This window comes from Symphalangus syndactylus, chromosome 9 (assembly GCF_028878055.3).
Source record: "Symphalangus syndactylus isolate Jambi chromosome 9, NHGRI_mSymSyn1-v2.1_pri, whole genome shotgun sequence".
In the NCBI taxonomy this organism is placed as follows: Eukaryota; Metazoa; Chordata; class Mammalia; order Primates; family Hylobatidae; genus Symphalangus; species Symphalangus syndactylus.
In genome coordinates, this window is record NC_072431.2 from 99763283 (window position 1) to 99789687 (window position 26405).

At 52.1% G+C, this 26405-nt stretch overlaps 1 protein-coding gene across 5 annotated transcripts in view; it reads left to right on the plus strand.

Moving 5' to 3' along the window:
- CRHR2 (corticotropin releasing hormone receptor 2) overlaps window positions 1-26405 on the plus strand; it is a 48013-nt gene that overhangs the window by 11672 nt on the left and 9936 nt on the right. For 2 of the 5 annotated variants that reach the window (XM_055293513.2, XM_055293516.2), the window contains exons 1-7: window positions 5663-5948; window positions 6085-6210; window positions 21121-21206; window positions 22796-22905; window positions 23247-23364; window positions 25577-25730; window positions 26207-26267. In XM_055293513.2, coding sequence (XP_055149488.1) covers window positions 5846-5948; window positions 6085-6210; window positions 21121-21206; window positions 22796-22905; window positions 23247-23364; window positions 25577-25730; window positions 26207-26267 — 758 coding nt within the window. In that variant the 5' untranslated portion in view covers window positions 5663-5845. Of the gene's footprint in view, window positions 1-1517; window positions 1839-5662; window positions 5949-6084; window positions 6211-21120; window positions 21207-22795; window positions 22906-23246; window positions 23365-25576; window positions 25731-26206; window positions 26268-26405 lie in introns of those variants that run through there. The other 3 variants (XM_055293515.2, XM_055293514.2, XM_055293512.2) reach the window with 3 other exon arrangements.

The following is a 26405-nucleotide window of genomic DNA, read 5'->3' on the forward strand; positions in this document are numbered from 1 at the left end:
AGATGGCCATCTTCTCCCTATGTCTTCACGTGGTCTCTCCTCTGCATGTCTGTGTCCCAATCTCTTCTTCTTCTAAGAACACCAGTCCTATGGGATTAAAGCCCACTTACCTTACTTTACTTTAATCACCTCGTCGAAGACCCTAAATCCAAACAAGGCCACATTCTAAGGTACTGGGAGTTAGGACTTCAACATACGAATTTTGGAGCAACACAGTTTAGCCTGTAACACCATCTGAAGCTAGTTTCCTCATCTGTTTAGCAATGGATCTAAGTCCACCTCGGAGGCTCACAGTGAAGGCTGAATGAGAGCCCACAGGGACACCCAGCACAGGCCATGCCAGCATCAGACAGGAAATGGAGGCCCCTCCCTTCAGGAAAGCCCAACCTTCCCTCACCCTCAGAGGCAGCGTGGGTTTGTCAGCAGACCCACAACCTTCTCCCTGCCTTCCTCTGCCCTCCCTCCAGCAGGTGGCACAGACTCTTCCCTGTCTCCCTTAGCGGATGGTCCCCTCTCTGAGTGCAGTGGATAGGGTCCCAGCTTCTCCAAACATACAGCCTTGCCTGTTCAGCTTCTAACAGCATTCATCCATTTGCAAAAGGGATCCACATGATTTCTATAAAATTGGGCACAAAAAAATTTAACTCACAGGAGAAGACAGTAAGTACTCATTCTCCCACAACCCAGGAATTTTTATAATGCCTCATATCCCTCAAAAATTTATGCATCCATAGAGCCTCATGTTCAATTGTTTTCTTCATTTTCTTTTTCTTTTCTTTGTTTTTTTAAATGGGATAATAGCGTGTCCATAGTTTCATCACCTGCTTTTTCCTCTTATAACTCAGAGTGAACATTTCCCCATGTCATTAAATATTCAACCACCGCATCGCTGGTGACGCTGCCTAGCAGCCACTCTGGGGATGCATCACCCCGCATGAACCATGACCGGATGTAGAGGTGGATGTAGAGGCTGCTAGGGAGCCCCTTGAGCTTCAGGAATCATTTCTCAAATCCCCAAATTGATAATGACCTTATTTTCAGTGTCCACTGCTTGAGGAAATGCATCATGACTAACACAGAGGTCAAAACCAAGTAAAACCAAACACTGTATCTTTTAGATGTACATACCTGTGAGAAAACTGGAAAAAAATATGAGCCAGAGAATGACAAATGCAATAGTCAAGGGAATGTTCCCTCTGGGGAAGGAGAATAGAAATAAATAGATAAGTGACTGGTAATGATGTAGTTTCCAGTTGGGTGGTAGGCTTATTATATTGTCTACTACATACAATAAAAAGACTAAATAAAATAAAGACTAAAAAATAAAGTTAAGCCATGCATGGGCTAATGCACAGGCTAATAATGACAAAGGGTCATGAATCTATGATCAATTCAATTGCATGCCCCTGAAAAAGGAAACGCATGCATAATCACAGAGCAATTATGACTTCAGGCAGGCTTTAAATAGATTATTTCTATTTTATTCATCACAGAGGCATCTACATATATTTGAAAAATATTAGGGCATATATTATGAAGCATATTATTTATCCTATCCATAGATGATATAAAAATCCAAATGGACTGTTTATTTTTTATAATTTTTTGTAGGCTGGTCTTGAATTCCTATGCTCAAGCAATCTGCCTGCCTTCGCTTCCCCAAGTGCTGAGATTATAGGTGTGAGCCACCGCACCTGGCCAAGAATCCGAATGGATTCAAAGATACCTTGAAATAATTCCTCAATGCAACCTACACACACATACCAGGGTTGGTCAAATGGGAAGACAGCCTTGGCCTGAAGACAGGGACCTGGGCTTTCCTCAGCTCTTCTGCCAAGGTATCTGTTCTTTCTTAGTGATTCACTGGGCTGAAGTCTAGAGCATTCCAATGGGTGCTGGGGATGGGTTAGTGAACAGGACCAGCCCTGCCCTTGGGGAGGCATGGGCTGGTAGATGAGACAATGAATAAAAAGCAACCTGGATGTGACATAGGCCAGCACCCAGCAGATGGGGTCACCAAGGAGCTGCATGTCTGAAGGATGAGTGTGGAGCTGTAAGGCCATTTCCAGTGCAGAAATACAAACCAGGAACAGAGATAGCGAATGGTTCCCAGGAATGACACATTGTTCTGGAGGGCCTTTCAAATGGAGCAGAAGGATGAGGATGAGGGATAGATGATCACGAAGGACCTTCTTTGCAATACCAAAGAGGTGGTCTCCATCTCAAGGGCAACGGGTTGGCGGCACTCCTATGAGGAAGAGTGACAGGATCATAATTATAAAACATCGTTTTATCTGCCATGAGGAGACAGGGAGCCCATTTGGGCTGCTGCAGAGATGAGGATGGCCTGGGAGAACTAGGGGAGGGAAACCTCTTTTCCTTGTCTGGGAATCCTATTGTCCATCTGTAAAACAAGAATGTGGGATTGGATGTCACTAAGGGTCCTTTCTGTCCCCACAGCTTAGTCTCATGGTTTGACATGAAGACACCAGGCCGCTTCCTCTGTCCTGCAGTGGAGTAGGATAGGGTGAGGAGGGGGTGCCTGGCCTGGGACCCCTGCCTCCAGTGGCACAGGGCAAGAGTGCAGCACCTTCAGGCCCCTCTGGAACCTCTGTGCCCTCAGCAACCCCATCGTAATTCCCAGGAAACACCACGACTATTCCAGCTGTGCCTTAATAGACTCCCTGTCTATGTAGTCTAACCAAGGACAGTGCCTTAGAGAAGCAAAGATGCATCCTGTCCCTTTAAATCCTGTTTTCCAGCTGACATTTGAGTGGTAGAGGATGAATGAGAGAATGTGTATGTATGGTGAAGATGCATAACTGTGGCTCTGTGTGTGATTCTGTTGTGCCTACATGCCTGTTTGATGCCATGTATTAGACTTTGCAAGTGTGTCTGAGCTGGCCTGAAACTGTCCACTGCTGCTGCAGCTGACATCAGAGGTGGGCCATGGGATGGGATGCAGGGCACCAGAGGCACCTGCCTTACTCTGCTGCTCATGGTACACAGGGGTCTTCCAAAGTACCTGTCACACTTCCCTGAACCTATTTGCCAACCTGTCCCCAGCAGCTTGGGGACACACAAACTGTTCCAAATACTTATCCCCTAATTCCTGGTCTCCAGCTGGGATGGGGCTGGCCTGCAGCCCTGGGAACCCATCACTATCCCAAAGCCTGTAATCTACCTCTGCTTCTTTAGTCAGCAAAAATGCCCCTGTCTTTGTTTGTTTGTACTTGGACTCAGTAAAACTGAGGGAATTTTGGGGCTCTTCCCAATTTCTTCCTCATTTACCTATTTGAAGACACTACAGTGAGCTGTAAAATCAATTTGTTCCCAAACTGCTACCTTTTCTAGTTTTCCCTCTGTCACATCTAGAATGACAACTGTGCCTATAATAATAAGATCCATGAAGAAATGGCCCCACATCCAGGGGACCTTGGGTCTGTGGGTCTGTGGGTCTGTGCTCAGACCCCAACTGCTCACTCAGGATGCAGAAGAGCCTTTGACTCTGCCCCTGAAAAATGGTCACTTCCCAGAAGAATCTTTGGTATGTGAGCTCTCCCAGTTAAGAGCGATCCAGTTCACCCAGGCCAACCCTCCATTCTGCAGAAATCTGCATGAGATGAGAAGTCCCTGGCCTCTGGTCATTGGGAGCACACCACGTCTTGGACATAGCTGCATCTATAGGTGCTTTAGGCACCACCTAGGTGGTGGCTCCAGTAACGAACAAGGATAATAACTTAAGCTTGGCTTAGGATTTCTCCCTTCCTCCGTGCTGCACTGTGCTGTGTGAAGGGAAGGGCTATCCCTTGTATATGAGGGACACTATTTCCCTGTGAATACATGGGCTGACCTGGGCAGCCACACTCTGGCCTGTGTGGGACCCTGGGTAACAGGGCTCAGTTTAGGAGCTGAGGGTAGGACTCTGCCTAGGTCCTCCCCTGCTCCTGGCAGTGGATAATATGAAGACCAAGGAACCTCTACCCCTGCAGCTGCCCAGAGCTGAGCCTGGGCTCTCGCTGCCCATTCAGGAGGCAGAGGATAGACCTGGCTGGCTGCTCAGCACCTTGTACCTGCCAGTCAGCAGGCCCTGGAGAGATTCCAGGGCTCAGCCCTGGTCTTAGTATGGTCTCACTCGCTCTGCCTGGGCAGTGACAGCACCATTAATATGGCGGCTGGTGAGAGCAGAGCACACAAAAGCAGCCTGCCTGCTGCTTCACCTCTCTCTGCCCAGGGCATGGTGCTAGTTCATGGTGGTCTCAGCCTTTCCTAGCAGCTTAGGTTTATGTGGAGGATGGCAGGGGAACAGGACTGGTTTCTGAGACTAGGTTCCAGCTCTCCTTGCCCTCTAAAGATAGAAACAAACAACACACAACACACATGTATGTCTTCCCCAGACTCTCCATCTCATAACTCAGAATCAGAGAGTCTCAGAGCTGAGAGGGGCCTCAGGGAAGATTTCACTGATGGAGAAAGCTCCAGAAGAGAGGGCAAGCATCCTGCCTGTGGTACCATGGCAGGGAGAGCAGAGTCAGAGGCTGGACCAAAATGCAGCCTGAGTGGAAGCATGCCTCACCTCAGGCCCTGCTTCCCGAGCCTGATGCCCCACTCAGCTGGCAGACACAGCAGGCCCGCCCTGGGCACTCTGAGGGTGCAGCCACAGCAGATCACCAAGGAGGCATTCTGGTCCAGGGTGGGGTGGGGGGCCTGGGCAAGTTCTCTGGGAAGGTTGCCAGCTCCTCCACACCTGCTGTGGGCCCTGATTCTCCCCACCCCTGCCCCACTACTGGTGTGGAAACCAGGGTCAGGTGAGGCCCTGCCCAAGCCTCAAGGAAGAGAGACACATTCTCACTTCTTCCCTTATTCTTTCTGGTGCCCAAGGCACTAACACCTGGGTGTATAAAGCCTTCCAGATAATTTCAGCCAATTTCTCCCCTAGACTTACTCCATCTGATTAAATGGCCACCCAGTCACTCAAGCAGGAAACCTGATGTTATCCTTGCCTCCGGGCTCCTGCTTAAAACCAGCCACCCACTCCAGTTCCTCCTCACCAGGTCTGGCTGCCCCTCCGAAATCTCTCTCCATTCCAGCTTCCACGGCCTGATCCAAGGTCTTCAACCCACTCAGGCCACTTGATCTCATTAGACTCCTGGGTGTCTCCCTGTTTCCCTCCAGGCCTCCTCAATCCATTTCCTTCCCAGAGGCTATAGAGGCTTTTGGAGGATGCAGATCTGCCCATGGGCTCTCCATCCCTGCCTCCCTCCAGTGTCCTCGCTCAGGGAGGGGAAGCTCAGGCGGAGAGCTGCCGAACTTTGGGTCGCGGCTGTCCCTCGGTTAGCAGAGCTGCAGTGTTCTCCTCGGGCAGGCGGGCAGGTGGGCGCGCTTTGCTGCCCCCTGCAGCTCGGGGGCCTGCGATCCCCGCACATGGGCATTCCGTCACCCCAGGCCCACGCTCTCCAGCCCACCGCCCTCCTCTGGACGCCGCGAGTGGAAAAGAGCTGCGAACTGAGAAGCCGCACTCTGGGCAGGGTGGAGGGCCCAGAGGCTGGAGACTGAGCCCCTCCGTGAGGAGCCGCCCGGCCCCGCCCCCCGGCGCAGCCATTGGCCGCGGCGGAGCGGCTGTACCCGCAGCTCCGTGCGCTCAGCGGCTCCTCTCCGGGAAGGTCCCCACTTGACAGCTCTGGGCGACCGGAGGTGGGGCCCAGAGGCTGCCCGGGAGATCGGGGCTGGGCTGGCGGGGGCCAGGACCCCGCGCCCTCTCGGCCGCTCACTCTCGCGTCCACTCCCTCGCAGCCACGCCGGGCGCGCACTCCCACTCCCTCTCGGCACGCGGCTGCGGGGCGCGATGGACGTGGCACTGCTCCACAGCCTGCTGGAGGCCAACTGCAGCCTGGCGCTGGCTGAAGAGCTGCTTTTGGACGGCTGGGGGCCACCCCTGGACCCCGAGGGTAGGCGGGAGGCGAGCGGTCGGAGGTTGCGCGGGCTCCTTCTCTCGCGCGCTGGGTGCGCCCCGACCCCGCGCTCCGAGAGCCCAGCGTCGCTGCTGGCCCCTTTGAGCCCTACTGCGCTCTCTCCCGCCACCAGGTCCCTACTCCTACTGCAACACGACCTTGGACCAGATCGGAACCTGCTGGCCCCGCAGCGCTGCCGGAGCCCTCGTGGAGAGGCCGTGCCCCGAGTACTTCAACGGCGTCAAGTACAACACGACCCGTGAGTGCCCCCGGCCCTCGCTGCCTGCTCTTCACCGGCCTCCTGGGAAGGCGGTTTAGGGAGTAAAGAGGATTCTGGACCCAGCGACACAAAGCTGCTGAGGGCCGCGGTACCGCAGACCGCTGGCGTTAAGGACCCCTTACAATGTTGGGGGCGCGCCTTCTGCTTCTACCCCCAATACAGCGTCTAATCTCAGTAAGCCAGTGATTTGCCCACAATTCCCATGCTCCATGCGGTGACAGCCCAAAAAAGGGGAGAAGGAAATACTTCCTCCTCTTTGAATGTAAACCTCCCTCCCTCATTGTAGGTTCCCGTTGCCTGAAGTTCCTCATTAGGGCTTCATTGTTTAGACAATGCTTCCCCTGCCCAGGAGGGGGACCTATCCCAGGAGGGCGGATATGCTAAGTCCCAAATCCCCCAGAGTGAGTGCAGTGACCAGACCCTACTACCAGAGAGGAGAGGAGGAGGGTAGGAGGCAGGAGGGCTGGGGCGAGCGCATGTTTTGCGGGGAGGACATGCAGGCGTAGGTTCTGCTAAGCCAGAGGGTGCGGGGTGTTGCATCTTCCCTAATCGGAGGTCCCAGGACTGACCTGCTGGGCTGAGTCAGGGGCTGTGGGCAGCATTATTCCTGCGCCCCCATAATGAGTGGTGTCTGAATCAGCACCCCAGCACCATCTCTCAAGGAGAACAACCCGTGCCTGCCTTCCTCCTGGCAAATCATGGACTGGCTTGAGGCTCTGGGGAAAAGGGCAGTAGAGGTTGCTGGAATTACACAGCCTCCAGGTGGGGTCGTTCAGTGTGGGTTCTGAGTGTGTGCGTGTGTGTAGGTGCCTGTCTGTGCCCTGTGGAACATGGGATGGGAGCCAGGCGTGTGGTCTGCGGGAGGCTGTGGGGGCAGCAATCACTGCACCACCTAGAACCCCCCTCACATCTCCAGCCGGACCCCAGTTGTCAAGCACGCTGAGACCCTATCTGGATTGTTTGTCTGAAGCCTCTCATCCTGGAAACATCCTCAGAAGCCATCTCAGAGTGTCTGTGTCTGAGTGGTGGCCCAGCTTCACCTTCACCACACACACACACACACACACACACACACACACACACACACACACACAAGCTTTCAGAAGCTGAGGCTGAGGGCTTTGCCATGAGAGATGGTTAGAAGGCAAGAGAGATGTACCTGCACCTGATGCCAAGCCGCACTCTTCTGGCTGCACCAACTGAGGGCTCTGGTGGGCCCAGGGAGCACATGCTTCCCATCCATGATTAAAACAGATCTCCCTAGAAGGAAGTAAGATCCCCAAGCTAGGAGGTGTGCAAGCAGAAGGAATGATTTCCCTGTGCCTTCCTAGTCCTGACCTTATAAAACTATTTTTAGGATTCCGTGAGCTGTGTGGGGTGGGGCAATGGAGATCAGCGTGTCTGATTCAGACTGGGCCTGGAGATTAAGGGCCATCCAGTAAAGTGGGGTGATGGAGCATCTCAGCCCACAGCCTGTGAACCTCAGGGAGCTCTGCTTTCGTTCTTACCCCAGGCTGGGCTATGCCTTGTTCTCCCCAACCAGCCTGGAGGCCCCCCTTTCCCAGGGCAGGGCCTGGGTCTCTTCTTCATAGCCCAGCTGAGTACAGTAATACTCAGTCAATTTGTGGAACACCACTATGTGCCAGCCACTGCACAGGCCCTGTATTGAGGCTCTCACTCACAATTGCAACGGACAAAAAGAACAGAATGATGAATGCCCTAATTAGGGGTGAAGCACAAGTTCTATGGGATTGGGGTGTGGGGGCAGGGTAACAAGGAAGACTTCCCAAAGGTGCTGCAGACAGCACATATCAGGCCATTCATATCAATTAAGTCTAATGAGAAGCTGATAAAAGGTTGGGGCACCACCCAGGCTGGTAAAAGTAGGGCCAATTAGCCGCTGGTATATAATGAACAATTTTCTTCATTTAGACCAAAGTGCTGCCTGCACTGCAACTGCTGGAGAATGAGAGGAGCTTGTGGAGGGTGGGGAGCACTTACCACTAACCAGCACCTGGGGTGTGAGGTCAGCCTAGGTGGGAAGAGCAGAGGCTGCTAATGACTGTGGAAATGCATGATTGATTTCCCTCCTCCCCTTTCTTCACATCAGTGCTGCTTCCTTCTTCTCTGTTTGCCTTTTCCATGGGATCCTTCCTTTAAAAAGAATGAAAGAGGGAGAAAACTCCATGAGAAGCCTAGGGGAAGAAGAGGAGCATTCAGGCTCCACTTCCTGCCCCAATTTTGTTATGCTATAGCCAAACCCGAATTGAAGCCTCATTCCTTAGAGAGCAGGAATCGCCCGGGTGGGGATAGCAGTTTCGATATTATTCTCTGCGATTTTTCAGCTCAGCTGAGCACAGATAATCTGCCACAAAGCTATCAAGTGTTGATCATTTTCCAGGTGCCAGTTACCACTGAGAGAGCTTTGTATCCAAATCTCAGGCATCCATAATCCCACTCGCCCACACTCTCTCTGAGATACGTACTGCTTTTATGCCCATATTGCAGGCAAGAACACTGAGTCTCAGACACATGAAGTAACTTGTTCAAAGTCCTAATCAGTTCCTATGCACCAGTGCAGGCAGGTGAATCCACAGCCCTCGCTATTAACCATGGGGCGGTACTGCCTCCACAAGAGGCATTCAGTTTGTGAAGAGAGCTTAGAGATTTGGAAAGAAGACTCATACCTCCGGCCTGGAGGATGAAGGAGGACTTAGCCCTCTGAGCTGGACTTCTGGGGACAGGTTGGATTTTAGCAGGTGAGTGCGTAATAGGCACAGGAGAGGCCGTCTAGGCTGAGGGGACTGAGCAAAGGCATGGAGAGAGGCCGGGCTTTGTGCCTTGGGAGGAGTGAGTGTTGTATGGAGAACAGGGAGTAGGAGAAAGAAACAATGAGGCTGGGGAGGGGCATGGAGGGCAGGTGATGCAGGCCATTCTACAGGACTTCACCATCTGGAGAGGGAGCCTGGGTGAGCTTGTGAGCAGAGAAGCTCAATTTGGGGAGCACACTGTTCTCTGGAGGGAAAGGAGAGGTAAGGGGACTTCTGCACAGACCCAGGTAGACCGCAGGCTATAGGAGCAAACGAGGGTGAAGACGCCAGCAACCTTGGGCATTTGAAATTGACAAGATACGGTGAGAGATGGCAAAGTAAAGCGTTAGGCACACAGGAAACAGCTGAGCACGGTTGGGGATGTGTTGACTTTGAGGAGCTGGAGGGACACCTGAGTGGAGACGTCCAGGAAGCAGCTGGCTGGGTTGGGAGAAGCTCAAGAGAGCACCAAGAGTGCAAATAAAGCATTTAGAAGTCCTCAGGATGTGGAATGAGCAAATAGCTACAGTGTGTGAGTTTCGGAGGCTGGGTCAGAGCCTTGAGCCATCTTACCCAGAGCTATTTCCAGATGCAGCAGGGCCAAGGGAAGGGAAGGGACTAGTGCATGGCCACACATGCTAGTCAGTGGCAGAGCCAAGTTAAGCACACGAGTCTCCTCGGGTGTTCTCTACACAACCTGTGCTGGCGCTTCAGTGGCTGAGCTTCCACGTGTTTGTACTGTGGTTTAACTCATTCAATCCTTGCACCATCCAGTGACAGAGACATAGCATTATCCTCATTTTACACATGGGGAAACTGAGGTGTGGAGCAATTAAGTCACTTGTAGCAGAACAAGGATTCAAACCCAGGTTCTGCTGCCTCTCGAAAAGCAACTCTGCTAGGTTAAGCAGAGAAGAAATTTTTTAAAAAGATATTGGGGAGTTTATGGAATCACTGAGTGGGCTAGAGAACCAGATTTGGGGCCCCAAGCCAAGAACACAAGGCAGAGCTGGCCCAGTGAGGGGACCTCCCTCTCCCTGAAAGGCCCTGCCAACACCACCAGCCCTGGCCACCAGGTGGGCCACAGCCCTGCTACCACCACTGCTACCACCACTGCCACCACTACCACCACTACTCTAGAGTCTTTTTTTTTTTTTTTTTTTTTTTGAGACAGGGTCTCAGTCTACCACCCAGGCTGGAGTCCAGTGGCATGATTAAGGATCACTGCAATCTCGAATTCCTGTGCCCAAGTGATCCTCCTGCCTCAGCCTCCCGAGTAGCTGAAATTGCAGGCACATGCCACCATACCTGGCTAATTTGTAAATTTTTTGTAGAGGTGGGATCTTGCCATTTTGCCAGAGCTGGTCTTGAACTCCCGGACTCAAGCGATCCTCCTGTCTCTGGCTCCCAAAGTGCTGGGAGTATAGGCGTGAGCCACTGCACCTGGCCAACCTGGAGTCTTAAGCTTCCTGCAGTTATCTCTGGAGAGGCTTTCTCCCTGTCTCCATCTGGGGGCCCCCAGTACACTAATACCCTCGGGTAGGTGCATCTGATGGATGGGGGAGTATGTGGAGCCCCAAATCCCATGCCAAAGCTCTGGCTACACGGGAGCCTGGGAAGTAAGGATCTGGCATTTTAGCTCTAGGCGGGGAGGTAGCCTCGGTCTCCCCCCAGGATTCCCCGAACCCAGGTTCAAATCCTGGGTGGCTAGAAACAATCCTAAATGTCCACATACAATTTAATTGGGGCAAGTCTCATCCCTTTTGTGGGCCTGTCTCCCTATCTGTAGGCAGAAAGGAAGTGGATTAGCATGGAAGTGGTTTGGCCAGAAGTGGGGCACTTATAATTCCATTTTCCTCCCACCTCTCCCCATTCCACACGGACTTCTCTGAGCCCATCTCTGTGTGCACATCTCTGTCTCTGTGTCTCTCGCATTGTCTCCCTGTCTGTTTCTGTTTTTCTCTATGTGTGGTTCTGTTTCTGGGTGTATGTTTCTATGTCTTTCTCAGATTCTCTCATTTTCTACCTCTCTCTCTCTTTCTCCATCTCTCCCTACTGCCTTCTCCATCCCCCCACTCCATCTCCAAACCCACTGTCTCCCCACTCCCATCCCTCCTTCTATCTGCCCTCCTCCTGCACCTCATCTTGCCTGTCCCTGCATTCCTTTTGGCTGCAAAGGAGGGTCTTCCCACCTCCCTCCTGGCCATGGTCCGTTTTCCTTCTGTGGAACCACTAAGTGCAGCTTGGCTCAGCCTCAGCCTCCTTGACCTCAAGCTCCGCAATGTCCTATCGGGAACGGCTGGGGTCATCTGTACTGAGGCATCTGCCAGGACAGGCGAAGAAGGGGCATCCCATCTAACCTAGCCACATGGGGACGTTAGGGGTCCCCACTTCCCAGAACCCCATTCTAGAGACTTGCTGAAGCACTGGTTGTGTTACAATGGAAACACATAAGCTGAGTGGTCTCCAGCTAGAGGGGTCTCTCCCATTGGGTCTGCCTGCTTACGCAGGAATCCCTTCTTCAGCCCCAAGAGTCAGAGGTGATAAGAAAGGCTGCGACCTGCCCTCAGGAAGCCCCAGGCTGTTTATCAACGAGGCTTGTGCAAATCAACAGTCAGAGATCGGGAAGAGGGGCTTGGTGGACACTGGGACATTCCTGGGAGGCTTTCTAGAGGGAGTGGGGGTAAACTTTAAAGGTCTTGGAGCAGTTGGGATGCCACATTTGTTAAGGACAGGTGCAGTGCAGGGGTGTAAGCCTCAGGAGGACCCCAGATAGACCCTGCCCTCTGAGTTGAAGAAGTAGAAGCTGTAAATCCAGAAACTCAGGTCTGCATTCTCAGACTCCAGCGAGACCTGATCCCACCCTGACTCTATTCCATTCTCCAAGGGCCACAAGTTACTCCATGTGTGAGAACAACTTCCCTGCTGGGAGAGAGGGAAGGCAGGACAGGCATGGCCATCACAGAGGTTTAGCTAAGAAAAGAAGGAAGGAAGAGAAATAGAGCAGAAGTGGATGCCCTTGTGGCCATCCAGACACCCCAGAGCTGCCCAGCTGCAGAGCCCTCTATGTGCTGAGTCCAGCCTTCCCCTCGCCACTTAAGGGTAGGAAATGACTGGCCAGAAGAGGGAAACACAGCTGCCCAGAGTTCTACAGCAAGTCTGGGCCCTGATAGGCCTCTGCTGGCTCTGGAAACTCCTGGCTTCTGCTCTAGCTTCTACCCACCTCTGCACGCGTATTGATCTTTCCTGTCTCCTGCTCTCCCCAGGAATCCTCCAGCCACCTAATCATCTTGCTCAGCCTCACCCCTTATTGGGGTTGTGAGTATTTTACCCTTTTCCCCAGAAAGCATTGAGGAGCCTAGAGACAAGCTTTTCAAAGGTGCATGAGACCTGAGCCTGTCTTCCAGGGGCTCCTGTTCTAGAAAGAGTGACAGACAGGCAGACTCTCAAAGAGAACTTTTTGATATATGCTCCCAAGTAAAATAGCACAGTGAAGACAGTCAGAGCACATGGAAGGGAGTTATTCCAAGAGGAAGGGAGAGTAAATTTGGAAGACTTCATGGAGGAAGTGCTGTTGAACAGTGACTTGAAAAATTGAGCTAATGATGTGTCAGATGGAAGGGAGGGTGGGAGCAGAAGTGGAAGAGGAGGGAGGGAAGCAGAAGCCAGATCATGGAGGCCTCAAATGTTGGACCAGGGCATGGGCCTCGATTCTGCTGGCTTTAGAGACAGCGGCTGCTTGTCCGTAGCCCTGTGGTACGGGACCAGAATACTCTGGAAGGATACTGCTTGATTTTCAAAATGTGCCATCTAAATCTCAATCAAGGGCTGACTGGGGACCTGGGCCTTGGCCCTTTCCTCTCCTCCCTCCTGCTCCTTAAGTCAGAGGTCCCAGCATCCTTCCCTGTGCACTCCTTACCACCAGTGCCACAGCAGAGCCTGGAGCCCTGAAGATGGGCTGAAGGAGGAGCCCCATCTCAGTGATCCTCAGGGAGCTCCCCACAGGGCTTCTTGGCTGGGCCCCAGGTGCAGGCATTTGGGCCCCTCTGACTACCCACCCTCACCAGGTGCTCCAGAGTCAGGCAGGTGGTCCCTTTCACACGCAGCACCTGCCAGGAGAGCGGCTGGGGCAAGGGAGAGTGGGAGGAACCTGGGCTCAGATTTAGCAGGGCTGGATCTAAGTCCTGGGTTTGCCATGACTCACTGAGGGACTGGCAGGCACTCCTTGTCCAAGTCCCAGTTTTCTTATCTGTGTGAAGGGGACAGAGAACATGCTGACCTCGTGGGGCCATGGCACATAGGGGAGATGATGCTGCTTCGTGCTCCCTGTAGACAGCTAAGGCATTGTCAGCAAGGGGAGGGGAGTTGAAGGTGGCCTGGGGCCTGGAAGGAGTGGCCATCATGTCCTTGGGTAGGGGAAAATCCCGCTCACACCAAGAATGGCTATCATCCTTCTGGGGTGGTGGTCTCCTGCTGTCTCTGAGAGCCCCCAGAACTCTGTGGCTTCTGGGGATGTCCTGGGAGGGGGAATTCTGTCTATCTAGACTGAGAAGGTCTGGTCCCTAAAAGCCTGTAGAGAAAGGCAGCCCCTTGCCCCCCTGGAGGGATGCTGCTGGCATCCTGCCAGCCAGCTGTCTTCTCCCTGCATTACTTCACAGGAACTATGGACTGAGAGCCAGTTCTAATTCTGGCCATCCTACTGACTGCTTTTCTCACTTTGGGCAGGTTGTCTCCCCTCTTCAGACCTCAGTTTATCTGTACCAGGTGGGTGGAGGGCTTGATGAGTTCTAGTGATGTTTCTCAGTTCCAAGGCAGCTTCTGCCACAGGAGTCCTCTGTTCGTCCTCTTCCCACCTTCCTCCACAGGCCGGTGTCATGGCGACGAGCCCATTGAGCTTTGCTAGGATGGCTGGAAGGAGGGAGCCCTGTACAGTAGAGGCGGGAGCATGAGGTAGGGGCCTCCTCCCACTGCCCCCTCTCTGGGGAGGGCAGAGCTTATACAGTGAGCTAGGTTCCACTCCCCCTTCCCTTTTTCATAGACCCAGTATGGTCTCCATTAAATTGCCCAGTGCCTCTATGACTCAGTTTCCCCACTGACTCCTGTAAGTATGCTTACAGGTCCTGCTTAAGGATGGCAGGGCACCGTGAGTGAAAAGTCCTGTGGAAATAGGGAGCTGAGGGTCTCTGGAGGTCCAGAACAGGCAGCCGAGGCTCAGAGAGCTGTGTCCATACAATACTAAGAAATGGAATCCAAGCTCCCTGGCCTGAATCCCAGACATCACCAGCAAAGGGCCCTGGGGATGCCTTTCCCACCTAGTGGCTGGGGTTGGCAATAGTGGACTCCCAAGCTCAATCTAGCACTTCTACGTCAGTCTGGGTCTGAGCTTGGGTGAACATCACCAGCTGCCTGTTCCCCTCTGACAACCAATTTGCTGTGATCCGATCAAGACAGAAGTATGCAAGGTGGGCCTCAAAGTTGGTCAGTCCTCCTTAGCCTGCAGTGGCCTCCAAGCAATGCAGGATGCTGACTCAAGGAGATGCACCTCGTTTGGGAAGCTCAGGAAAATCATGCTGTTAGTACTAGGACTATACGTCTGACCACCCCAGCTCTGGCCACCTTCCCCAGAAGTCTCTTAACTGGGGATGAAAAGCAATCCAGTCCAGGAAGTGGAGGCCAAGCTGGGAGGAGACATTGGCTGAGAGGTTTTTCCCACAAAAAGCAAGAAAGATGGCCAGGCATGGTGGCTCATGCCTGCAATCCCAACATTTTGGGAGGCTGAGGCAGGAGGATCACTCGAGGCCAGGAGTTTGAGACCAGCCAAAGCCACATAGTGAGACCCTGTTTCTACAAAACAAACAAAAAATTAACAAATTATCATGGCATGGTGGCACATGCCTATAGTCCCATTACTCAGGAGGCTGAGGCAGGAGGATCACTTGAGTACAGGAGTTCAAGGCTGCAGTGAGCTAAGATCACACCACTGCCCTCCAACCTGGGTGACAGAGTGAGACCCCATCTCAAAAAAAAAAAAAAAAGTAGGTAAGAAAGGTGACTCAAAGTCATGGTCAAAGATTTCCCACCTAGGCCCCAAGCCAGACAAGAAGATGGCTGGATCTGGAGTGGCCCAACTACAGGCAGCAAAGGGAACTGAGGGTGGGATATCTGGCCCCTAAGGTATTATCTTCTGCAGATCTGGACACCAAGTAGCAATGACACTGAAGAGGTGGCATAACTGGCTGCACCTGCTGAAACACAGGGTCACAGGGAGAGCCTCTCTTTCCCAGGTACACCAACTCCAGGGTCTCCCGTGAGGAAGCATGTCCCAGGGGAGAGAGATCTTCTGCCTCTTCATGGTTGAGTGACCCCAGATGTGTCAGTTTCTCTCTTCCAGTCCCACCAGACCAAATGCAGAAGTTGCCTTCCTTCCTAATTCCCAAGGAGATGCCTGATAACTCAGTTTCCAACTTGCTTCCCTTGGAACAGTCAAAGCTTTCATGCCAGGAACCTGGAGGATGCTGCCCACAGGTTTGCTGTTTGAGACTGACACCCCTCCCCCATGTGGGGTTGGACTGCAATGTCTGCAGTTTTGGCAGCTGAGTCAGCCTACCCATGGTGTCTTGGCATGAGACCTGGCTTCCTCCTGCATGTATGTGTGACTGTTTTGTATTTGCCATGCATCTTGGTGGAGCATGGGCATACAAGGTGGCAGACTGTCCTCCTGGCCCACTCTGAGCCTCCTACCTTCAATGAGTTCCCAAGTAACCTAGGAAACAGCATCAGCCTTGGTGCATCCTGAGATCCTGTGTGCTCAGCTCTGTGCAGTGCTTAAGAAAGGGCCAGAGATGACAGCAACCCAGGCCATGCCTTTAGGTGTTCTCAGCCTTGTACAAAATAAGGTAAACTTCTGCTCCAGAGAACCTGGGCTGGTTAGGAAAGTACAACACTTTTATAGGGGTCAGTGAAAGAACAATCCCAGCCTAGCATGAGCCAGGCAGACACAAGAAGCTGGACCCTTGGGGAGCTGGAACAGTCATGGAAACTACCTGGAGGAGGTGGGGCTGGAGCTGGGCCTTGAAAAGGGGCATGAATTAGCTTGACCTCGATGGGGTGGGCCCATGGCCAAGTTCTGAATATTGGGTGGGAAGGCTGGTTCTTAGGAGCTCTCCGAGGTCCCCAACCTTAGAGATAGGCAGGGATGAAGAATGGAGTTGTGCTGTCCGCGGTGCTGAAAGTTCCGATCCCATGTAGTGACTTCATTCCTTCTGTAAATATTGCTTCTGGCCCTCCCCACCTCGATGTCATCACCTTCTCTCCTTTACCACTACTACTACTAGTACTACCTCTTCTTCTTCTTCTTCTTCTTCTTCCTCTTCTTCTTCTTCTTCTTCTTCTTCTTCTTCCTCTTCCTCTTCCTCCTCTTCCTCTTCCTCCTCTTCCTCTTCCTCTTCTTCTTCTTCTTCTTCTTCTTCTCCTTCTCCTCCTCCTCCTCCTCCTCTTCATCCTCCTTCTTCTTCTATCATTATCATCATCATCATCATCATCATCATCATCATCACAGGGTCTCACTCTGTCACCCAGGCTGGAGTGCAGTGGCACAATCTCAGCTCACTGCAACCTCTGCCTCCCAGGGTCAAGCAATCCTCTCACTTCAGCCTTCTGAGTACCTGAGACTACAGGCACACACCACCACGCCTGGCTTTTTCTTTCTTTTGAGAGTTGGGGTTTCATCATGTTGCTCAGGCTGGTTTCAAACTCTTGGGCTCAAGCAATTCACCTGCCTTGGTCTCCCAAAATGTTGGGATTACAGGCATGAGCCACCATATCCAGCCTTTCCCTCACTTCCTGTCCTTTTCTTTGCAAATAGCCAATGACCCCATTGCTGTGCCTTACCACAGTCCCATTAACTCTTTTCTCCATGCCTACCCCTGTCCCTTGTACTCCTTCCCCCAAAACTAACACCAAAAATAGTCCCTCATGGTCCCTGTCTCCTATGGTCCATGTCTTTCCAGAAGGTATCAGAGATAGAAGTGCCAACCATTTGAAGGTGATGTCAGGATGCTTGGAGGTGTCACAATAGCTTGGGGGTGCTAACTGGCATTTAGTAGACTGGGGAGTCTCACATAACATATAATTGATCCACCTGAGATGCCAATAACATCATAGAGTATCAATTTACTGTAATTTTTCTAAGAGGCAAAACTGAGACCAAGAGGGAAGGGACTTAGTCATGGTCACCTAGCTATCCAGGGACAAAACTACAGCTAGAATATAGGCGCTCATGTCCCAGCCAGGCTTCAGGACCACCCCAGGTAACTGCCTGGACCAGGAACTCTTTGCAAAGTGTCAGCATCTGAAACGGGGAGAGCCCATTGTAATGGGGGGTTTTTGGCAGGCCTGGGCCACTCTGGGCATGGAAACCAGGCCTCCCAGACTACAGAGTCCTGCAAGAGAAGACCCTGCCTGCATCGTTCAGACCCTAATGCCCCTGGAAGCCCACACTCCACATCATCAGCACTGATCCTCAGCAGGGGCACCTGTGTTGCTATGGTAATGGGCACCCACGTCTCTGCATCCAGCCCCACAATTCTAGCCTTGCCATCAGCCCTCAGAGTGTGTGCCCATCCATCTACATTTCCCAGGGGATGGAAGGGATTCTTTCTGTCTTACTCCCTCCTGTCCGAGGCTGTGCCTGAGGGCCCAGTGCCCTCATTTGCTACAGCAGACAGCTCCCCTGAAGAGTAGGGCACATCTGTCCTCCAGTCCTTTGATACCCAGTGTCTGTAACCAGAAGCTCATCTGCAGGCAGGGCTGGGCTGCCAGAGAGGGAACTCCCCTCAAGCTTCTGCATCCCACCTGCTTTCCCAGGGGTCAGCAGGTCTGAGTCAATTTTGTTCAGCCGACATTTCCTCAATGGCTCTGTCCTGAGGGAGATCTGGTGGCCCCAATATGGCTTCTACTTACTTGTCTATCCCCAAGGAGCTCAAGTCCAGTAGCAAAGAAAAGAAGGATTAGGTCCAAAGAGATGAAGTTCATAGTGAATTATGGCAAATGCACTAAAACAGAATTTGTGTTTTTCAAACTATGGATTGTGACACAAGAGTGGACTGTGGAGTCAATTTAGTGAGTCATGATCGGTGTGTGTGAAATGAACAGAAGACATTAGGATAGGCTGGAAAGGAAAATAGTACAGCTGTGCGCAAGCTAAATCTTGCTTTTTGAAACTGGACTCTCTGTGTGTGTGTGTGTGTGTGTACTGGATTATAACATAAAATGTATGTGTTATTGTGGTTCAAGGGCAATAAAGTGGAAACACTATGTTACAAGAGAAGGGAAGGGATAGAGGAGAAAACAAAGAAAGGACTGCTTCAGACCTAGGGGTGTTGGGGATGGCTCCATGCAGGAGGTGGCATTTGAGTGTGGGGTTAAACATGGGTAGGAGTTCATCCATGAGCAGTGGGTAAGAAGGAGGAGGTGCTTTAAGTGGTGGATCCACACAAAGAGGGTGTGTGCCAAGCCTATTTGTGCCAATGCCAGTGGCCATGTAGAATGCTGGAGATGGGTCAGGACAGTTAGGCTGGGACCCGGATGTCAAGGGCCTTGACTATCATGCTAAGAAATTGGACTTTATTCTTGAGAGCAATAAAGAGCCACTGATGGCTTTAAGCAGGAATCAACATGGTCAAGGTGGCAAGAAAAGAAGCAGGGAGGCGGGAGGAGAGGAGGCTGTTGTAGCAGTCCAGGCAAGAAGACTAGACAGCAGATGGAGGGATGGGCAGGAGGGGAGTTGACTCTGGAAAAAGAAAAGGAGGAGACAGAATCCATGGAACTTGGGACCCCATGGGCATTGGTGTGAGGGAGAGGAAAGGTCTCTGATTTGCAGCATTTCTATCCTGACCCCCTCCCACCTGCAAGCCCACCCCATGATCAGTGCCACCATGAGATATCATATTCGGGAAACAAGTGTTCTGAGGCGCTGTCCTCAGGGAGCCCCCACACTGATCAGAGTGACCAGACTCACTCACCTGGACAGCTCAGGGCTGGTCATGGGGCAAGGGCTGGAGTGTGGGGCTCAGGCGGTCAGGACTGGAGGTGCTCAGGAGAGAGAGAGCTATAGAGTGGAAGCAATCAAGGAAGTCTTCCTGAAGGAAGGGGCCTAGCACTGAGCTTCAGGAAAGCTGGATAATATCTATGAACACATAGAAGATAAATTTTTCTGCCCTTTGAAGCACAGGCAGGATCCTGGTCTGCCTCACCTCACATAGACTGTTCAGAGGCACTGTAAACCCCCATCAGGGAGGGACTGTTCATTTCACGAAAGAACTTACCCTCCTTACATACTTTTACTTTTTTAGTTCAGTGACATCACCATCACTGACCCTCACAAGTTGAGATAGCCTTTCCCTTTCATGAGCGCGAATGTTGGTAAGGAAAGATGGTCCTAGGTATCAAATTAGAGCCCACCTGGGGAGTTGGGCGCCATGGCTAGGGGTGGGGAGCAGGCTTCCTCTTCCTGAGAGTCAGAATCAGCCTCAGACCAGGGCATTCCCTGACTCACTTGGCAGGAGGAGGGCAGGGCCCTGCCAGGGATGGGCCTTGGCCCAGGAGGAAGGAATAGGCCAGTCACGTCCCTGGGTTTGAAGAATGGATGAGCTCCAGGCACCAAACTAAAAAACAATTAAACTAATAGAATCTTCCCCATTGATTTTGCTCTTCGGCAAGTGCTCCTTCCCAATTCCATTGCTTCAAACTCATCGGGGGCAACGGAAGTGGGTTTTTAAGTAACTTAATTATTTCAGAACATGCTGCTTCCAAAAACAACCTAAGGTTCCCCCTCCAGCTCTGCAAGTCTGTGCTCTGCAAGTCTGTGCTCTGCCAGCTATTTATTTTAATTAGCTTTACATTGTATATCTAACATATGCTAAAAAGAAAAATTCACAGACAACTGCCCATTAGTCAGAGATCTAAACCTTGGTGGAAATCACCCCCAAACAATGGAACGTTCAGCATTTGTAACCCACCGGGGAGGTGAGAAACACACTAGTGATGAAGGTAGAGCCGAGGCAGGCTTCGAGAGCTCCGGGCCTTCTCAGGTGGGAGGGCTTCCTCCTGGTTGGAGCTGGCGTATGGAGGCGGTGGCTTAGGAGCCAGACCTTGACAGTTGGAGCTGAGATAGAGAGAAAGGCAAATGTGAGCATTTTTCAACTTTCCTACCTTCCCCCTTGACAAAACCTGCACTTTTGTGCACAGGACATTGCTGTTTGAAATGTCTTTTCACACATCATGTTCCAACTTGAATACAGAGGCTGGTTCTTGAACATTTAGAAATATCACGCAGTGGCCTCCCAGGCAGCAGCAGCCCGAGGGCAGTGGCCCAGCCCTGAGTCCCCAGCATTCACTCATTCCTGTTTGCCACTACTTGATATGGCCTAAAGGTTAAGAACAGAAGACCTGAAGCCAGAACTTCTGGGTTTGAATCCTCTTGTCATCTTTGTATCCTTGGCCAGTAGCTTAATAATCTCTTTAGCCCTCAGTTTCCTCCTCTTTGAAATGGGTTCATATTAATGCCTACTTCATGGGGTGGTTGTGGAGATTGAATGGACATGTTTATCCACAGCAGTTAGAAGAGGAAGTGGTACATGGGAAACACATGCTATATAAAAGGTAGCTATTATTAAAATGGAAGTGCTGATATTGGTGAAGTATGGACCTCATAAACATAAAACAATTGAGATGAGGATGTAAATTATGTGGCATGCTGAAAGCAGTGAATCTTCAGGCACAACCCACTCCTCACAATTGGATTCAGTTTTGAAGCACATGAACAAAATGAAAGTGTACAAAATGCTAGCCAAAGATTGTATCTAAAATAGGTTTTAGCATGCCTTTAGCTATTTTGTAAGATGAACCTTTTGTGCTATTTTCACATAAGTGACTTACATGTAAACTTTCAGATGCACATTGTATTTCCTGCCCTAGGAGAGCTGAGGTGTGTATACCTTATCCTGTGGGCACCAGGGAGCCAGGGAGGGTTCTTGAGGAGGGGAGTGACCTGACTCTTGGCAGTTGGCATTTTTTGTAGGGAATGCCTATCGAGAATGCTTGGAGAATGGGACGTGGGCCTCAAAGATCAACTACTCACAGTGTGAGCCCATTTTGGATGACAAGGTGAGTAGCCCTCACCTGCTGTGACCCCAGGCCTCACACAGGTATCTGGACGCAGGTTGAGCACAGAAGATCCCAAGGCGGGCAGACCAGTCCTTGTGTCACCCAGTCACTCCCTTCTGTACCTCCTGCCCCTGCCCCCAGTGTCCTGCCCTGTGCTCAGTGACACTGTAGGGGAGTAGAGAAGGGGGACATGGAGTCCTACCTTCAAGAGAGCTTGGGTTGCTAAAGGACAAAGCCAAGGTGGCATGTGACACAAAAAGGGAATGACCGTGTAATCAATGCTCCCAACATCTTAGAGGCTGTGTGACTGCACACCTTCCTCTCCCTCTGGGCCTCAGTTTCCCTATCTGGCATTCTGATTCTGTGACTCCACATGGAAACAAATGCAGCACCCCAAGGGCTGTCCCCATGGGAAGCTGGGTCCTGCTCTGCCTCTCTGGAGCCCTGCTCCAGCTCTCGCTCTGGAATTCAATTCGGTGCTTCTGAGGCACCAAACTCCTCTCCTTAAGGCTACGCCTCATTCCTGACCTGAAAGAATGCATCTCAGCTCCATCCCCTCCTCATTACCCAGCACAGTCCTCAGTGGGGCTGGGACTTTGCCCCAAATGAAGTCCAAATTGAGAGGGAAAAACATTCCCCCGCCCTGAGAAAGTGATTCTGCAAAATGTGAGCCACAGGGGTTCTGCAGGAAGGCCACTCAATGGGCAGGGGGGCCTCCAGCCCTTCGGTCCTCACCTCCACTCTCTCTGCCCCTCCAGCAGTGAAGAATCAACACAGTGGGTGGGTAGGGAGGAGGGGTGGCTCTCCCTGGCAGGAAGGAGTATTTCATCACTAACTTTGTTTCAAATTGCCAACACTTGGCGATAATTAAAAGTCAACTGACTTTTATTCAGTTTGGATAGAATTTCTAAATTCTCTATAGACAGTGCACCCCCTCGTGTGGTCTCCAGGGCAGACTAATCTCAATGTACCCCACCCCAGGCCTCCCATAGGCCATTGCTTCTGAGATAGGATGGCAGGTTGGCCCCATTGTACAGACATCAAAACTGAGGTCCAGAGATAAAAATCAACTCACCCTCAGTCACTCAGCCAGCTGGGATCTGGGCTGAGACTAAACTCAGGAGAGGCATTCTAGAGTCTAGAATTTTTAAAAAGAATCTGTACCCATACCTCTCAAAATGTGCCCCCAAAAATGCATGTTGGTGCCAGGCACAGTGGCACATGTCTGTAGTCCCAGCTACTTGAGAGGCTGAGGTGGGAGGATTGCTTCAGGCCTGCAGATCAAGGCTGTGGTGCACTATGATCACACATGTGAATAGCCACTGGACCCCAGCCTGGGCAACAGAGTGATACCCCATCTTTAAAAAAATAAAAATAAATGCATGTTGGAAGGCCTGACCACAGCCATTTATAACAACAAGAGCCACCCACGGCCAATAGGAACAAACTCTAAGAGCCAGGCCTGGCAATGACACCTGGAGTACTTCTGCCCCCAAGGTCAGGACACAGAGGTGGCCATGGCTGGAGTACCCAGCCCCACCCCCATGTGCCCATGCCCTCATCTGCCCTGCCCGTGTCTGTCTGTCCAGCAGAGGAAGTATGACCTGCACTACCGCATTGCCCTAGTCGTCAACTACCTGGGCCACTGCATATCTGTGGCAGCCCTGGTGGCTGCCTTCCTGCTCTTCCTGGGCCTGCGGTGAGTCCACACTTCCACCTTGCTTTCTCCTCATCCCTCCTGCTACGGCACCCCCTTCACCTCTCCCGGACATTCTCACCTCCATTCTGGGGCCCAGCAGATAAAAGGGCCCGTGGAGAAAGGGGGGTTTGGGTGGGGTGCCAGGGCATGGATCACCAGCAGTCATGTGGGGTGCAGAGTGGGAGCTGGACTCAGAGGCCCAACTGTGGTCACCATGGGTGGGAAGTGGCTCCTAGTGCAGCCCTGCCCTCATCCCAGGCTGAGTCTCTACCTGGCCTCAGGGGGAACCCAGCCCAGTTGACCCCTGACCCTGGCTGACCCTTGACCTGCACCTCCCACAGGAGCATCCGCTGTCTGCGGAATGTGATTCACTGGAACCTCATCACCACCTTTATCCTGCGAAATGTCATGTGGTTCCTGCTGCAGCTCATTGACCATGAAGTGCACGAGAGCAATGAGGTCACTGCTCAGGGAGACTCGGGACTAGACCTGGGGGGCTCTGGGCTCCGGGGGCACCCATCTGTCTGGTCTCTGCTTGGACCCCTCCTTTGACGGGAAGTTCACTACCTACTAAAGCAGCCCTCTTCTTGGGCAGCTTTTACTCTTACAAGCTCTTCCTAAGGTTGAGCTTCTGCATCTCCACCCCATTCTTGCCCCCACTCTGAGAACAGATCCCTTCTGCTCTCTCCAGGCTCTTGAGACAGACCCCTTGGAGATTTGCACATAGAGACTGATGTTCACCAGTCCCCGTTACTCTCAGCTGGTGACACCTGGCTTTCTGGCTGCTTCTTGGCTGACCCATGGCCAGAATGCTCTCATCTGGGCTGTGGCTCAGGTGCAAAACCAGACCTGAGCTTACCTCTACCCTAGCCATTGTCCCACCAGAGCTGGGCTGGGAGGAGCAGGAAGCTGCCAGGCTGGGAGCTTCACAAAGCTGACTCTAGACATATTTATCCTAGTCCACTCCTCATCTTGTGGGTTCAGGTGCCCTCAAAGACGCCTTTGAGAAAAGGAGGCTAGAACTAACCTCTGTTGAGCTTTCTTTCACTTAATCCCAGTGAGACCAGCAGGGATCATTTTTCCCATTACATAGACATGGAAACTGAGACTCACAGAGGTTAAGTGACTCGCCAAGGTCACATGCAGTGATGATACCCCTACATAAGGGGCTATCCCACATGCTAACTGTCCACTCTGGATTTCTGTCCATTGCTGTGTACTGTGTCCAAGCCATTGTGAAACTGTAGACTAGTCTTGGGCCATCACAGAGCCCTGTGGCACACCAACAGAGACTTCTCAGTACATTTCCTTTGGGTGGGCTGTGCCTGAGCAGACACCAGCCTGGTGTGATCCTTAACATGGCCCCACATAGAACCCTGCCTCAGAACCAAACAGGTTCACTCAAGTTGAGGGTGCCTTCCAGCTCCAACGTAGGTTTGTGCTAATAGGACATCATCAACCACGGACGAAAAGTAGGGTTGGGAGGAGGGGCTTGGTAGCTTCCCACCTCAGCAGGACTTTCTCAGAAAAAAGGAGACAGACAGCCACAGGGACAGTGCAGGGAAGCCCAGAAGCAGCCAACAGCTCAGCACAGGAGGGTTATCTGAGAACTGGGGCTGTCAGAGCCAGACAGAGAGGATGGGCTGTGTGCAGAAGCAGAGCCCCTGATACACAGCTTCCCGGACCTTGAGCTGGCTCCATCATTCCCCATGTCCCAGCCTTGGCTCTCAAGGTGCCCTGGGGATGAGCCTGTGGGGAAGATGACCAGGTGGGGTCTGTTGAGAGGAGCTCTAGCCTGGAAGCCCATGGCCTAGACCCTGGCCCTGCTGTGGCCCACTGCGTGGCTCTAAAGGGGCAGAGTCTTCCCCTCTCTGCCTCCTTTGGGAAGGTAGCCTTGGTGCTTGGGGAAGGTAGCCTTGCTCAGAGGGACAGGGACAAATTCCTCTCTGCTGGGAAGGCACGAAAACACAGCAGGCACAACCACAGCCACAACACAGCTACCTTCGTGCCTGTCTTTGCCATCCTCTCTCTCCTTCAACCACCCTGGAAGGCAGGGTGACTTTTTGAGGTTCAGAGAGGTGCAGTGACTTGCTGGGGGCCGTGTACTTTGCAAGTCTCCCACCAGAGCTAGTAATGATTGTGCCAAGTCCAGAAGTTCCCAAACCCAGAGTCTCTGGAGAATCCCCTCCCTGGCCACAGCCCCACTTCATACACCCTTGACTCACTTTACTCACTTTTATTTTTTCATTTTTTTCTAAATGAAATTCCATATCCCATCCCCAAAAGAAAGCAGGTCTGACTTGCTATGGATTGACAAAGACTCAAAAAAACTAAAATGAAAACACAATAAGATGGTTGAATTCCAGCCTCTGCCTACAGAAAGCTCAGAGCCAGACTCTCGCTCTCTTTACTAGAAAGAAAAATTAGAAAGAGTTAGGGAGAAGTTAAAAAAACACACTGGCCCCAGTGGAGAATGGCACCTTAACTTAATCTGAAAGAGTGAAAAAGCACTGGAGAAGGATGAGGCTTTTCAGAGTGGGGTTCTCTGGTATTTGATGGCATGTCCATGAACCCCCTTTGGGAAGCCCTGTGTCTTGTTGCCCTGCCTGGGGATGGGTATGTCCTGCCTGGTCCCCAGGCAGCCTCCCGACAGCCTCTGCCCTGCACACAGGTCTGGTGCCGCTGCATCACCACCGTCTTCAACTACTTCGTGGTGACCAACTTCTTCTGGATGTTTGTGGAAGGCTGCTACCTGCACACAGCCATCGTCATGACCTACTCCACTGAGCGCCTACGCAAGTGGCTCTTCCTCTTCATCGGATGGTGTGAGGGTCCCGGGGGCAGCAGGGCCTAGTTGGGGGGAGGACTTCTCACCAGGCCATTTCCCTTCATCTTGGGTCCAAGGACCAGAGCCTGGCCCTACCCTCCACCCCCAGCGCAGTCCCATTGATGCAGCTACTTCCCTCCATGCTGGTGAGGAACAAGCAAAGATCCCTCCAAAGGATATTCCTCAAATAGCTCTTTTCCCCCTGCCAGGAAGGACCTGTCCAAAGGCCTTTGTCTCTGGCTCAGAAACTGGCTGGCTCTACTTCTCTATCACAAAATCACACATCCCTGCTTGGAGAGAGGGGCAGGGGCATGGGCCAGGGGTAGAGGGACAGGGTTCCCCTGGGGTTATGGGTGGCCTGCTGTTGGAAGAGTAAAAACATGATCCTAGCCCTGTTGTGGTACCCCGCGGTATGTCCTACAAGAAGGTCCCTGTCCATCTGTCCCCTGCAGCCCAAGTCTGTCCTTCTTTCAGGCATCCCTTTCCCCATCATCGTCGCCTGGGCCATCAGCAAGCTCTACTATGAGAATGAACAGTAAGTGGATGGGCCAGCCATGGGGGGTCATGGGGAAGGGCATGGGGGCGTTAGGACAGGTCAGCCTTGGGCTCTGGCCAAGCTGTGGAGCAGGAATTGTAGCCACACCTAGACAGATCCACGTTCCTGTTGCCCTTA